This window comes from Poecilia mexicana, unplaced genomic scaffold (assembly GCF_051168715.1).
Source record: "Poecilia mexicana isolate PSO_F unplaced genomic scaffold, ASM5116871v1 scaffold_2, whole genome shotgun sequence".
Taxonomy (NCBI): domain Eukaryota; kingdom Metazoa; phylum Chordata; class Actinopteri; order Cyprinodontiformes; family Poeciliidae; genus Poecilia; species Poecilia mexicana.
In genome coordinates this window covers 33,341,334-33,356,486 of record NW_028263371.1, presented here as the reverse complement: position 1 = coordinate 33,356,486, position 15,153 = coordinate 33,341,334, and the positions used below count along the sequence as shown (strand labels likewise).

At 38.9% G+C, this 15,153-nt stretch overlaps 1 protein-coding gene across 4 annotated transcripts; it reads right to left on the bottom strand.

Annotated features, from left to right (window-relative positions):
* Positions 1–805: 805 nt before the first annotated feature.
* LOC106919867 (gap junction gamma-1 protein-like) lies at positions 806–8,858 on the bottom strand. 4 transcript variants are annotated; one of them, XM_014990522.2, is made up of 5 exons: positions 8,622–8,858; positions 3,349–3,620; positions 3,054–3,279; positions 2,102–2,779; positions 806–1,878 (listed from the first exon to the last, which is right to left on the bottom strand). In XM_014990522.2, exons 2-5 carry the CDS (start codon positions 3,586–3,588, stop codon positions 1,865–1,867), a joined length of 1,158 nt encoding a protein of 385 aa, XP_014846008.1. In that variant the 5' UTR covers positions 3,589–3,620; positions 8,622–8,858; the 3' UTR covers positions 806–1,864. The 4 variants fall into 4 exon arrangements, with proteins under 4 accessions (XP_014846008.1, XP_014846007.1, XP_087871097.1 ...); XM_014990521.2 differs by lacking the exon at positions 8,622–8,858 and adding an exon at positions 8,430–8,615; XM_088014971.1 differs by lacking the exon at positions 8,622–8,858 and adding an exon at positions 8,549–8,571.
* Positions 8,859–15,153: the final 6,295 nt, after the last annotated feature.

Genomic DNA, 15,153 nt, shown 5'->3' with positions numbered 1-15,153 from the left:
GGACAGTCCAAATGGATCGATGAGGATAAAACACCTGGTCAAACAAAAACTTTTTCCAAGTCATTCTGATCTCAATTTTTAAAAATCAAATTTATAAAACAAATGGATGAAGTTTCATACAGTACAGCAGGTAAGGCAAGTGTGTGTTGCAAACTTCATAACTGCATCCTAATTAGTGTTTTGACCACAAGGAAGAACAATTTAGATTGTTCTCTTCAAAAAGACCAAATTGTAGCATGAACTTTTAAAGTTAAATTTTAACTTAACCTTCTTAAGACTATACTATTCCAACATGAATATCAATTCTATATATAAAAATGTAATATCAAAAGGCTTTTAGACAGAGTCACAGCACAGTGATCCAGTCTGCATTTGTTTCTGCTTCCTTTCTCCTCAGGAAGAGGAGTTGAGACATAGCCCAACAGAAATCTCTGAAAATGAAACGGTATAGTCACAGGTTACAAATGTTTAAATTTTAAAGGGATAACATTTGCTTTTTTCCCAATGGACAGTAAATTTGTCAGGCACATTTATAGCTTATGACATGTCATTTTCAAATCGGTGATTTCTACTCAAGTTTGGTTGTGGATATTGACTACCTGATTCAAATAGAAGTAAATGGTGTTGCTTTCCTCCCATATGCCCACTAGATGTCACTGTAGGTTATAGTTTGCTTCATTTCAAATTAAAAGTCAAAAAAAAAATTGTCAGCCAAAGTTCACTTAACTACTTAACACAAGTGAACTGATCCACTTACTCATTTGGACTTTTATCCAGAGAGAAACAGACATATGGGACCAGAGAATTGACTCAAATATATTTATTTACTCTGACAAAATAATCTCTACAGTTACAACAAAAAAAAAAAAATCTACAAAACTTGCAATAGGAAAAAAGTCAAAGCATAAATCATTGAAGGAGTACCATATTCAAAACTGGAATGTTGTCTCTTGCAACGAGAAGTGATATCATACAGGAACGATCAGTCTGCAGCCGAGGATTGTAAAGGTAACTATGAAGCTATGGAAAGGTTTGAAGTCTTAAAGCTACAGATCAGAAATCTATTGAACTGAACATTTAACAATGGCTCCAGTCCGTTCAGAGCGGTTTCCTCATCAGGATGACCGTTAGGCAGCTTTAAAGGAAAACGTCCATCTTCTCTGAACACACTGGAGTAACTCTTCTACATTCTACTAGTTAAGCTGAAAGCTGTTAAAATGAAATTTTAGATGAAAGACATTTCCCATTAATTAAGGATTCAAGCATTGCCCAGGTATACATTTTGGCCAACTGGACTTTCAAACACATCTATGTACCAGTTCTGTTGACTTGGCCAGGATGGGTTAAGAAAATCTTGCAAAAAGGAAAAAAATATACTGCAGATTGCAATTGACATAGCCTGAGGCTGTGCCGTTTAGGAATCCAAGAACAACAAGCCTCAACATTCAGTGGCAGTTAACGAGAGAAAAAAAAAGCACAAAGTATTGGCTCAGCCAGAGGAGTTTGGAGCTTTAAGGTCTTAGCTGGATGAGGATTATTGCATGGCTACAAATAAACAGGATATGTGTAAAGATCAGGGCTTAACTGAAGGCACAGTCTAGGTTTGGCAAGCAGAAAAACTCCACATGTGGCAGGCTTTCAAGTTTACCATCACGCAGATTCTGTCAGCAGTTCCTTTGCTTTGCACTGACCACCAATACTGAAAGGCACAAATCTTTCATCCACACAAACACATTCACATACAAACGCACACTTAGGTCTCCCTCAGTGGTACGACTGCTTTTCTCATGTGTGCTTCCCTCCCGTTCCAACATTTAAGGCCAGTAGGAATGGGAGGACAAGACATCTGAGGCAGGAAGCACGCTCAGGCATGTATTCCTGGGAGAAGGAACAAAAACAGAAACAGTCAGCAACTAAGTTTCATCAAATCTGGACTCAGAATTAGCTGTTCTAAGCTACCTCCTCTGAATCAGTGTTCACTCCATCAATATAAATTATGCACATAAAAATGTCTTCCAATTACTCTGATATATTTGCCAATTGTGCTCAGTCTTAGAACTGATCTTGGTCCAACTCGTCCAGCTCAACATGTGATCATTACCTTTCTCGCTCGACTCTCCTTGCTTTTCTTGTGCGAAGTTCAGACGGTTCTGCTCAGCAGCTGTCTGTACAGCTGTATTCACCTCCGGGCTGCTGCTGCGTGAGGGGCTTCCTTCATCTGCCTGGTATGCAAGATCCAGATGCTGCTGCGCCATCTTCAGATGCCTCCTCAGCCGCTCCAGTTCCCTGGATGATGGACCCTCGTCTCCAAAGCTCTCTCTGCCCGAGTCACCCATTGGCAAGTCCCTCAGCTCTCCTTTTAGCTTCTCTTTCTTCATGGTGGCGTGGTATCCTGGTGGGGCCGTGGGTAAGGAACGGGACGAAGGCGGACGTGGAGTGCGCCGGGAATTAAGAATGGCACGCCTGCGGAACGTGTCACGTATGCCACCAACGCCCAAATGGAGGATTTCCAGGACAGTGAGGAAAAGGCAGAGGAAGGACACGACGTACATCACCAGGAGGAAAATGGTTTTCTCAGTAGGTCGGGACACGAAGCAGTCCACCGTGTGTGGACATGGGGAGCGGGTGCAGATGTAGGAGGGGATCACCTCAAAGCCATAGAGGAAGTACTGGCCAAAGAGGAATGCAATCTCAAAGGCAGAACGCCACAGCAGCTGGCATACGTAGACTTTCATAAGTCCATCACGCAGAATTTGTCGTCGACCATCATGCTTCGTTTCTGCACAGCGACAGGAAAAAAGTAGAGAAATGATAAATAGACTGAATTTATTTGATGCTTTTCTAGTTAACGCCAAGCATTTTACACCGGATCCATCTTCAAACATTTGCAAAGATGTTGCCCAGGAACACATTGACACCTCTGGCAAGAGGAAATCAAAATTGAACCCATAACATTTGGATTGCAAGGCGCCTATACCAGCCAAACCATTTACCCAGAACATTCCCTCCCATCAAGAAGGTATTCAGTCTCCTTAAATGCATTCTTGACTTGCCTTTTTCTTTTTTTTCTGGCTTGTCCGGTTCAATCTCCTCAGCAATCATCGGATCCTCCTCTCCATTGTCCTCTGCTTCTTCATAGTCCCGCACCGCTCCGCGGCTGACTATAGGCATCCTCTTCTTCTTGTTCCGAATGGGACGGTACTCCGCGTCATCCATGCGAGCAATTTTGTGCATGGCGAAGCCAAGGTACATGATTGTGGGTGTGGTGATCATTATCACCTGAAAGAAAAGGCACAGGTCAGGGGCGGGAGGAGCAGCGAGTAAACTCCTTTATATTGGACAGGCTACCTGAAAGATCCAGAATCTGACATGTGAGAGCGGCGCAAAGGCGTCATAGCACACATTCTCACATCCAGGCTGTTGGGTGTTGCAAACAAATTTGCTCTGTTCATCATAGTAGATGGTTTCGCCACCAACGGCTGTAAGCACGATGCGGAAAATGATCAGTACAGTCAGCCAGATCTTCCCCACAAAGGTGGAGTGGTTGGAGATTTCATCCAGCAGACGTGTCAGGAAGCTCCAACTCATGGTGCCGAGGAAACCAAAGCACTAAGTCAGATCTGAGGGAGAAACAATGCTTTAATGTGAATATTACGGTCTTTAACAACAAAACAAACTATGCTTAGCATGCTTTGTGCAGGTTCTGCTTCCTTCTCTAGGTGTATAACATTACAAGAGAACAGAGAATGACCCTATTTAGAGCTGATGCAAAATGTTTTCTGCATTTAATACCTATTGTTCCTTCTGAAATATCAACCCTTTTGTATCAAGACCTCAAGATTTAACATGTCCAACAGATGTTCATTGACCTGATATACTTTCACGCAAAAAAGTGAGGGGAACTCATACAGAGGCTCTCGCAAAGTAAAAAGCATGCTCACATTCAAATAAAACTGGGAATTCCAAGACAGAGTTAAGCAGCCAACCTTCATGTCCCAGATTTGTTGAGCACAAAGGAAATAAGACCACTGACACCAGTAGTTTAATAAAGCAGTTTAGTAGTGTTAATGAAAGCAGCCTGGTGTAGAGAAACTGACCACAAGACTCAAGTATCCTTTAGCCCAGTATGTAGAGCTACCACTTCAGCGAATTTGTTGCCAGTACCCAATTTCACATTAGGATCACGTATCTATGAACTGAAATAAGAGGAAAATTGTGTTATTGTAGACTATTTGTAACGGCTATTGAAAAATAAATTTCAGACCATTGGAACCACTGTTTACTTCTACTACAATTGCACCATAGTTGGAGCTAAACACTTGTGGTTTCCAGCCATGAAAAACTTGCCACTTTTGCTGGTAGGCTGGATGATGATCTGGAGCATCCCCTTCAGTGGGAAACACCACTAGGCTCATCATTCAAGGAATTCACTGAAGCAAGATCAAGATTTCCCCAACATGACAATCTAATATCTTAGGGACTGAATTCTGTCCTCCAAGAGGACAATACCCATTCCCACTGAACAGGGTTCCAACAGAGAACCTGATGACCAGCTTATAGCCCTGACCTCTCAACCCAATTAATATAATTTGGAGTTCAGCTTGAAAGTGTTGTTTCTTTAACTTTCTGGTTAAAGAATAGAATGGTGACCAGAGTTATACAAGTCTGCAGTTTGTACAATTTGATAATTGAAGTTTGAGTAAATAAGACTATGACAACCTTTCAGTTACATAATTAACTCCTCATCCCACCCATGCATTCTCTACCAAAATTTCACCACTTAGATTTTGAAAAAGAGCTAAGACTAAAGTATGAATTGTGCAAAGAAAAGGAATATTGTTTTCAAAGTTTAAAGCCATCCAATATTTAATTCTCAAAAAAAAAAAAAAAATTCTGCTAATTAGTATTGGGGTTTTGAGCATTACACATGTCCTATGACACCAGTTACTTGAAATCAAAAGGGGTTCAATTGTAAGTGACCAATTGCAGTTGATAAATAAATTTAGTCTCAATTTCAAATTCTGACCAGACTCCAAAACTAAACCTATAATTAGAAATGTATACATAGCTTTGATACGTTATATTAGTCTTTTTCTTTTTGAAGAAAAAAAACACCTTGTTCTTTTGATTCTAGTCACCATAGATTTATTCTTGGATTGTTAGATTCTAAAACTTGGCGTCAGAAGGTTTCCAGATAGCTTTCAGTTTGAGAAACCCCTGAAGTTTATGAGAGAGAGTTATTTTCACCAAGTTCTTTGGTTTTAAGTTGCTTTTCTAAATTACGCCTTGGAAAATTATTCTAATAAAATCCATTTGTCTCTACACATTTTTTTAAGATCCTTAACTGAGAATTCTGGCTTTGTTTTGCCAGCCTATAAAACTTAAATCTGAATATTTGGGGGTTTTAATCGTCTTGTTGGACAACAGAAGTACTTGGAAACAAATTGTTGTTTTCCCTCCCCATTTTCTAACACTTTATAGACCACATGAATAACAGAGCAAAGAATTTGTTCCCAACCATTACTCAGCTAGATTTATAAGCAATGCCATTACTCAGACACCCTTAATTGGGGTTATAAAATACCCCAAACAACATCAAACTTTGAGCTTTACACGTCTGTACGCTTTTTTTTTTTAAGAGAAATGTATACGGAGTGAACAACGATGACCGATAAGAGATTAAGCCAAGTGCTTTGTTTTCCTCAAAGTTCTATAAAACTAAACATATCAATCTTGTTGGTTAGGACATAAAAACTTCTGGTAGCAGTTTAGTAAACCCACAGTCTCACTACTAACTGGCATACAAAGCTTAATCCCAAAAGAAATCCAAGAGCCCACCAGTAAACTGCAGCCAGGAGACCTGCTGTGGCTTTGGACGGCAAGAATTATTGTACTGAAGCAATGAACACACTCAGGAATTTATTTACCACCTCACAGCCCTGTAATGATGTCATTAAATTACCCTAAACATGGCCAGGATCTACAACACAACAGAGCTTGGACTTTCATACTTCACTTTACAGAAAGAGTGATTCATGATTAGTGGAAGACAACTTCTCAAAGTAAACTTTGAAAGTTTGTACAATGTTCATTGAAAGTCTTTTCCCATGCAAGATGAATGGCACCAACATGGGTGAAGATTTCCTTTCAGAAGAAGGGAAAAAAAAAAACATCCATGTTTCAATGAGTCACTACAAAAAAAAGCCAAGCTACACTGGCTTCATTCGTCAAGTTCACCCTGAAACAAACTCCCACCTTCAGATGACGAATTGACCAAACCGACTTGCCTGAACCTGAGGTGCCAGCTGGAAAAATCTGGAGCTTCCAGGAGACTAAAGCAATGAAAACAGTCTGTGGAAATTATGGTTTTTGAAACCCAGACCTACAAGCCTCCTACTTGCAGAGACATCGTGTCATTAACTCAAACAAGCCCCGGTAAATGCCAGTTCTTGCTTGTGGGAACGTGCAAAGATGTTTGACCAAACAGCACCTTGATGACCTTGAAAGAAAATTTGGAGACAGAAACAAGCACAGCTGCACAGTACCATCTGCTTTGCTCCCCTGACTATGATTATATCCTTCATATGTAGCTGTCTTGTCCTAAAAATGTAAAAAAAATAAATAAATAAAAATAAAAAAAAAAAATCATGTGGTTCATGCATTTAGCCTCAAATGACCTGATCTGACTCACTGTGAATGGCTGGTTACGCACAGCTCTAGTAAGGGATGAAATTTAAAAGCCTTTCTGGCAGAAACCAAACCAGCTCCTCTCTTTAAACCTCCATTTAAGAAAAAACACCTCAGATATTAAGCCTATTTTTATTTGGAGAATATGTCGACCAAAAGCATATTTTCTGTTTTTTAAAGGTTTTGAACAGCCCCAAAGCCTTTCACCACTATTGACACATACAATTAAAATGGGAAAGCATGCCAAATGCAAGAGCTAAAAGGTGACAAATGAGTGCCAAGAGGCTTCCACTTTATTTCTGTCATGCAAAAGACTCAAGAGAATCTGAAGAATTTCAACTTACTGAACCTAAAAAAAGAAAGTTGGAGATGTAGATTACACAGACAAGTAGTTGTCTGATTTAGAGGAGAATATGCCAAAAGAACAAGCTAATGGTTGGTGAAATCTCACATCAAGACTTCCAAAGAACAGAAGCTTCCAACAGGACAGGGGCTCAGTGACCTTTCTCACAAATCACCTCCAATAAAACAATAAAAGACATGCCAAAGGCAGCGGTTTATAGGGGAACAAATGATTTGAGTTTAGATATCTCACAAAACCTTCAAAAATCTAGGTTTACTCGACCTCTTCAAAACAGTCCAAGAAGTCCAACACTATGGCCATGAATATATTCAGACTTAAGTTGATTTCAGAGGATCTCAGCAACGCCGATGACCCTTATTAAACAGAAGTTTTCACCTTGGTTCCGTCAAGCAAAACATTAGGAGCATTTAGGAGTACTTGAACTCAACCGTCTGAGTTTGATGCAAGCTGGAAGATAAGGATGCATTCATTTTCTTTTTAGATATTTCATCTTGCATCTGAAGAATGTTTGTATGTATAAAAATATTTGTCCGTTTAGAAGTTTCAAACTTAATGTTTACTCTCCAAAAGAGCAAAAAGCCCCTTACCTCCAGAAGTCCCAACAGCTCACCATCCACCAATGTACAGGACTAAAAGTCTAGAGTAAATGCAAACGCTGCCACCTCCCACCAGCACAAACAAAACTTCTCAGAGTGGCTCATTTGCCAGTGTAGGCAGTGATTTAATGGCTTTTCTGCTTCAGGAGTCTCTCTGCTCCAGGATATTGTGGGTATGTAAGAAGGGTGGGGGTAGACTGGAGAAATTTGGGCAAAAGATCTGGACAAAGCAAAAGGCGAGTTAACATTCCTGCTTAACCAAAACCAGAAAGCTTGAATTCTTAGGGTTCACAGAGCAGAGAGAGGACACTTGAAATCCATTTCATGCAGTCTGAGCAGCAACCCAGGAATCTATGGCCATCATGACTTCCCCCTGTGGCGTGAGCCATAAGGTTTAAATCCACAAAACTCATCCTAAAGGCAGCTTTTTAAGATCTTCGTGACTGCTCTGTTTTAAAGACGCCACGATGAAAAATAGTTGAAAAGTACAAAAGAGAAAAAAAAGAAAACTTCCAAGAAGCATGAACACGCTTTGCTGAGTCAGACTTGGATGTTTTGGAAATTGTGGCATTCCATGAGGAAAACAAAGTGCTGCCAAGCTTTAGTGGGAGAAAGAAAAAAAATCGCTGTCTTAAAAAGGAAAGTCATAAGTACCAGACTAGCTTAAGGCACTAGTTAGAGATATTGCTGTTTTTTTTGTAATTATACACCCCAATTAGATACGCAGTCACCCAAGAAAAATATTCAGTAAGTTTTTTCCATTGAGACTGGAAAACACTCACCGCTCTATGACACGCGCAGCCCCAGAACTCGCCACGAGAGAAAAAAAAATAAAACCCCTAAAAACGTGATACGGTTCCACTAAAAACTACCCAAACTGTGAAAAGTAAACTTTCTACACCTTAAAACGCCACAGCGAGCTTTAACTTGAACAGTGGAGGAAACGAAACAGTTTGTTGGTGCCAAATACTCACCGTGTGCGCCCCAGCTCCGCGCGACTTCTCTCCTCTCGCTTAATTGCCTCACCAGGTTTTTCTAATTAACGCTCGCTCGCGCGCCTCCTCTCTCTTTCTCTCTCTCATTGACGTCCGAGCCAGCCTACGCTAAGAAAGCATGCGGCCCGCGCTGACCCCATGTGTCGGGGTCCCGAACGAGAGGACAAAAAGGAGATCTTTGATTCCTCGAGGCTCCTCGCTGCCCTCCTTCACCCTCCTCCACCCTCCTCCACCTAACTCGGCCCCATTCAAGAAGAAGGAGGCCCCTCCAGTGAAACATGAGATCCGCGACACTGACTACCGTTCTGCCCTCGCGACAAAAGGACCATGAGAATCCCATTACATGTTTCATAAGATGCAGTGCAAGTGTCACCGTGTAATTTTAGGTCTCCAATCTGGGACAGTGGAGGATTTGAGAAGCTTCAAACTGTAGGACAAAACATTTTTGCTTCCAAACCACCACAAACACGCATTTAAGACAATTTTATTGATTTAAATCTTTGAAGGTTAATAATTAAACCACACACATATTTTTTTAAATTATAATTAGAATATATGTGGAAAAGACCACATAAAAAAACCAGAAAACAAACTACAATGTATTAATTATTTTTCAAAATGTTTGCCATAATGCAAATTTCAATAAATGGATTGTGTTTTAAAGCAACAGTTCATTTTAGTTTTAAACAGCCACTTTGTTTCTATAACAATTAGCTGTGTAGTGCTCCTAATGCTAACTTAAAGATGGAAGATACTGATATGAAAAAGTAAATAAAAAATAAAAGCTATTTCAGCGGTATTATTTTTATTTAGAACTTCCTATGTTTTTTTGTTTTTTTTACCTGAATCAGTCACCCAATAGCGTTTTACCTCTTCTGACTTCCTATAGCTGCTAGCTGTGGTGCAGTCCTAATGCTAGCTTGTAAGTAAATAGATAAGACGTTGGGATTTAGAGTTCGCTACTACCCACATGTTGCAGCACTACAGCTAATAAGTTTTTTCCTAGCATCACTGCTACAAACAGGTAGCTACACCTTAGCTTGTTTGGTTATAAAGAAATGCATTTTGCATTTCTTTATAGTGATTTTGCTTTGTAAATGTTGCTTAATTTTTACGTCTGTTTACTTTTTAGGCTGTTCTGGTTTGTTTGTGTTTACTTCGTCACTTTGCGACTTGAGAAAATTGTCTGCTCAGGACCATTCAGAAATTCTTTAAACTTTTTTGTTCATTTTTGTTTTGATTTCTAACCCATAGACAAACTGTTTTGACTTGTGTCTAAATATGTTTTTCTTCTTTGTAACTTCCCTCTTTCGTGAATTATGGGAAAATATAATCATAAAAAAGTCCCAAATCTAAATCTTCTAATTTTATTTGTCTATATTTCAGGAAACATGACCTGCTTTCTATATTTCTGGTTCTGTAAATGGAAAACAACCAGCAACTTTATTTTCTTTTAGCAATTAGCTCATTATTGCTGAATAATTTTGTAATTGTGTCAATTTCATTTTTCTGTCCTGCAACATTGTACTGCATTAGATTCCTTGTTGTTGCATTGATTTCACAAAAATTTCTGTTTCATGTTGTTTGAAAAGAGAATACAGTCTTCAGCATACGTTGATGTCTTGTTTTAGTTATTCATATCAAGTGTCTTTTAAAGAATACTACATGTAATTTGTTGGTTTTATTGATGTTCAGTTGTCTCAGTTAAGTTGTTTTTCTTGATTTATTGTTCCTGCCCATCTCTTTGTAAAAGTTTTATTTGTGGTGGTTTTATGTGTTCTTTTTTGGCTTTGGTAAATAGATGTTTTAAGTTAGAGTCTCTCATGTTTTTTTGTTTTTAATTCCTTTAATTTCATAGCAATTTGGCATGTTTTTAACATCACTTCTAATTCTTGCTAACAATCCTCGGTTTCCCTTCGTGGTCATTTTTACGTCTGCTTTGTCACATTGTTTATTTGTTCTTTTCTTCAGGTTTGTGAGCTCAACAGTAATTGTCCAATGAAACTGCACAGGCCGAACAGATTGCTGTTATGCTTGATTATTTAAAAAATGTCTGAATATATACACTTAATTGCCATCATCGCGAATCCACAGGCTACAATAGTCCCGCAATAAATCCAGGTTTTATGAAGGTTGTAATGTTCACTTTTGGATTTATGATTCAACTTTATAACAACTGTGGAGGCTGTTGAGTTGCTTTGCTGCGTTTAAAGAGCTACACACAGTGAAAGTTGTGTATAATATTCAGTCTGTCCTCCAGCTTTAATGGCCTGCACAAAATATTCAATAAACTGCAGCTTCCAAATTGCTTGGGGAGTTGACTCAAAGAGTACATATCATAACCTTTGATAGTTCATTCAGGGACTTGTATGAGACAACGGTGATGGTGCAATGCCGGCTGAGCAACAAAGTGTTGAGTTCAGGACCTCCCGTTAAAGTTTTACAAATCAAAACTTTACAGCTCCTACATCCATCTCGGTGGATCATAATACAGGGCTGTGAAAAAGTATCAAGCTCATGACTTTAAGCTCATGCAAGACAATGATCAATAAAGAAATCTGCCCGTCAAAGTCTAGACTTAAGTCCAAACCTGTCAGATGAACTTTCACATGCCAAATTGAACAGCAGAGTGGGTAAGAATTCCTCCAGACAAGCTTTAATCAAGTTGGTTCTATTAATAACCAAAGTCATCATATAAGACCATTTTCCACAGAAAAGAACTGCGTACTGTAACATTTGATCCGTCTGTATGTGGAGGAGTTGATGTTATGCCCTGGACCACAGCTTGGCAGCCCTCCGGTCTGACGGAGGACTGCGTGACTGCAGCTTTTACACGCGGAGGCCCCACCGTCCAACAATCTGGTTGACTCTGGCATTCAACAAAAACAACAGATTTCTTGCTGTCATGCACGGCGCAGCTGTAGTGCTCCAGACTGAGAAAGAGAACCTGAAATGTTTGGAGGAGGCGTCGAGGAGTCAAACCAGGCCAGATGTCTGCACCGGGCCAAGCAGCCCTGCTTCCTGTCGGACTATCAATCCTTCTGTTCTCTGATAAGGTCTGAGTGAAACATGAACTTATTCACCTGCATCTCTTTTGTGTTTGCAGACCTTGGCTTTAGATCAGTACGCTGGGAGCTATGGAAGAAGAAAAAAAAAAAAAAAGGGAAATTGCGAGCCGACAGGCCCACAAATTTGTTGTGGGATCTTGACAGGGTCGTGCGAGGCTCTGTAAGGGCTTAAAAATTCCTCCTTAGAACCCTGCAGAGAGAATATTAGCTGCATCATTAAGGGCAGGACTGACTGATATGAGGTACTTTTGATTTTTGCCCACCCGCGCAGACCGCGGCCTCTCCTTACAGCAAACACACATTGCGGTAATGTTTTAGTATCGACCCAGATTGCTTATTTCCTCCTAAAAACATAAAAGTGAATGACAAATTCGGAGCATACAATCAGTCTGACTCATGGATTTTTCAATGCTGAGTTTTTAGGATCATTAATTCCACCAGAGCCAGCCAAATCAAAAGAAAAAAAAAAAAAAACAAAACATGCAGCATTTCCTCACTTGCACTTTGTTCCTGGGCGGATGACGGAGGCCCGGGAACGGTTATTTAGATAATCAAAAACAATAAAAAAGCAGAAAACACAAAAGAAACACTTACCACATGGAGAAAGACAATAAAACTGTGAAATGCATGGCTTAGTGTGGGCATGTGGGAGAACAAAATGGTGCCAGATCAGAGCCATAAAGCGGAATTAATGATGTACAGTATGCTTCACCATTAACTTGGTTTTATGTGCCTTCAATGAGAGCTATTTTTTCTCTTTCAGGGAGGAAAATAACACATTTAGACTGCTGTAATTTCCACTCTTCACACACCTTCTCAACAAAGAAGGAAAATGATCATTGCTGTGTCTGACGTTTTTCACAAAAGCTTGCACGAACTCTGCAATGTTGATTAGGAAGACGCTATAAATCAACTCAGACTGTTTATTGATTGCAAACTGATGTGATGCTTTGAGTTCTCAGTCTACTTCTCAATTGGTGTGTCAAACAGTGAGACACAAGAACAAAGGTGCAAAGAAAAAAAAATACTATTTTGTCCAAAAATAGTTAATTTTTTTAAAAAATCCATCAAAAAGCAAATATCTCAAAAACCTGGCAACAAGGGCCCAAAAGAAAATGCTGGCAAAGAGAAACAGAGAAAAACCTATAATGGCGTATTGGGACAAGCGAATCACTTTAACATAGTCATATTATGACAAAAAGTTGTACGAGAATAAAGTCATAACATTATGAGATAAAGGCCATGTTACCATGTATTACAAAAATGTTGTACGACAACGTAGGTATAACTATACAAGAATAAAGTCACAATATTGCAAGATTAATGCATGACAATGAAGTCATAATAAAATAGGAATGAAATTTTATTATGACAATAAAATCATATTACCAGAAGTTGTAATCTTACATACAACAAGAATGCTGTACAACAATGCAGCCATAATACTATGAGAACAAAATCATAATAATACGAGAATAAAGTTGTTGTACTATTAACTCATAAAATGAGAATAGTCATAATTTGAGAAAGAAGATGTACTACTTTGAGAATTATGTCAGAATATTACCTGAACAAAGTAATAATAATAGGAGAATGAAGTAGTAATTTTATGAGAAATGCTACACACAGCAATAAAAAAGTAAAATGAGGGATGTCCAGCATTTTGTGAGGTTATAATTCAATGTCATATTTTTTTTTCAAATTATTATCAGAAGAAGGACTTTAAAACAATTGTGCATCTATTTTGAAGCAAGAACCACATGGACTCACTGAGCTGGTGAACTATTAAAGCTTTTTTTCTCATTACATTTTGTCTTAATTTTACAAATGTATTCTCGTAATAGTCTGGTCCTAATACTCTGCAATAATAATAATAATAATAATAATAATAATAATAATAATAATAATAATAATAAATCTAGACAAAAGTCCTGAAAAGAAAATGTCAAGTAAGGAAAACCAAACTAAGACTAGTTAACAATGAACACAGGCTAATTTATGCACAAAGGCTAGCCTTCAAGAAGGAGACTAAGAAGAACATTGGATAAACCATGGGAACTAATTCAAGTCTAAAAATTGTAACTACAACATAAATTTTTAAATCAAAACATTATAACACAAAAATGTTCCGAACAATTACAATCTACAGATCTCACTAGCAGCCTGTCGGTTTCCTCCATTTCCTGTTCGTACATCATAACATAGAACATTACGGAAAAATATGAAATTTTAAATGAAAGTGCTGGTGTGAAAGAAACCATTGCGAAACCTGGAAGAACATCTATGGTGTGAAATGTGCTGGTCTTCTGCGCACATCCACATGGAAGAGCGGCATTCTTCAACTATGGACGACCTTCAGTCCTGCACAAAGATAAAAATCAACCGCAAAATGAGCCGCTTGTTAATTGTGTGCATCAAACCACCGGGAACTTTGAAACCAGGCCGGTCGCGGGTAAGTAACGACCAGTCATTTGTGTGTTGCTGCTCACTGGTTTGTGGAGGGACGGCGAGAGTGAGAGCGAGGGGTCCTCGACCACGTGGTTGGAACTGAAGGTGATCCTGGTCTTCTGAAACATGTGTGCAGCATATGCTCAGCCTAAGAAATATTTACACCGACAGACTGGGCAAATATGGCTTTCAAACAGCTGAGCCTGGACTGAACCCGGTAAAAAGAAAAACATTTGGTACTAAATGACCAAAGAGAACATCTTTGTTGTGTTTCGACCTCAGAAACCAAGACTCGTTTTGTGGATCCTTTATTTACTCACCGTTTCCTCTGTAGAAGATTACCCAAAACGTTTAGGGTTTATGATTTTTTTTTTGTTTAGCAGAGGAAAGCAAAAAAAAAAAAAAAAAAAAAAAAAATCACAAAACCATATAAACTCATACCCGGGTGGTGGTGATAACGTGCCTGAAAAAAGATCCAAGAGTTGAACGACTTGAGTTTTAGCAATAACCAGGTTTGAATGTCACCTTCTCAAACAATAATTATTCCTGTTGTTCAACAACTGGTAGAAAATTTAAGAGAATTTTGAATACATTCAGTTTTATTAACTTCCTATCAAAAGCTAGAAGCCTTAGCATCACATGCAACCTGCTACATTCACACAGAAGACAAATGCAATCGAAGTCCAATTTATTTTTTGCCTTAAGTCACCCGCATCAGACATTTTCATGGGAGTTATGAACAGCCCAATTACGATGTCCTCTCCCCCCCGCCCCCCCCCCCCAAAAATCGCATTTGTGCCACTTCCACATGTACTAAATCAAATATGCTGTAACGCATCTTTTTTTTTTTCACAGCAGTCAAAATGGTCTTGTCGCTTTTGTCTGATTTTTACATCGACATGATATATGCGCTATAATTCTAATTGTTTAGAAAGTCTGTCACAGAAGCGCATCACATCTCACCACTTCTGGTTCAGACTACACACCCAAACAGA

What these genes read in the sequence shown, in the direction of transcription:
- LOC106919867 (XM_014990522.2), bottom strand. Translation starts at nt 3,588, where the DNA reads ATGAGTTGGAGCTTCCTGACACGTCTGCTGGATGAAATCTCCAACCAC. An exon ending in TCAGATTCTGGATCTTTCAG is followed by an intron (nt 3,280 to 3,348) that starts GTAGCCTGTCCA and finishes CTTTTCTTTCAG; the next exon opens with GTGATAATGATCACCACACC. An exon ending in GCCAGAAAAAAAAGAAAAAG is followed by an intron (nt 2,780 to 3,053) that starts GCAAGTCAAGAA and finishes GTCGCTGTGCAG; the next exon opens with AAACGAAGCATGATGGTCGA.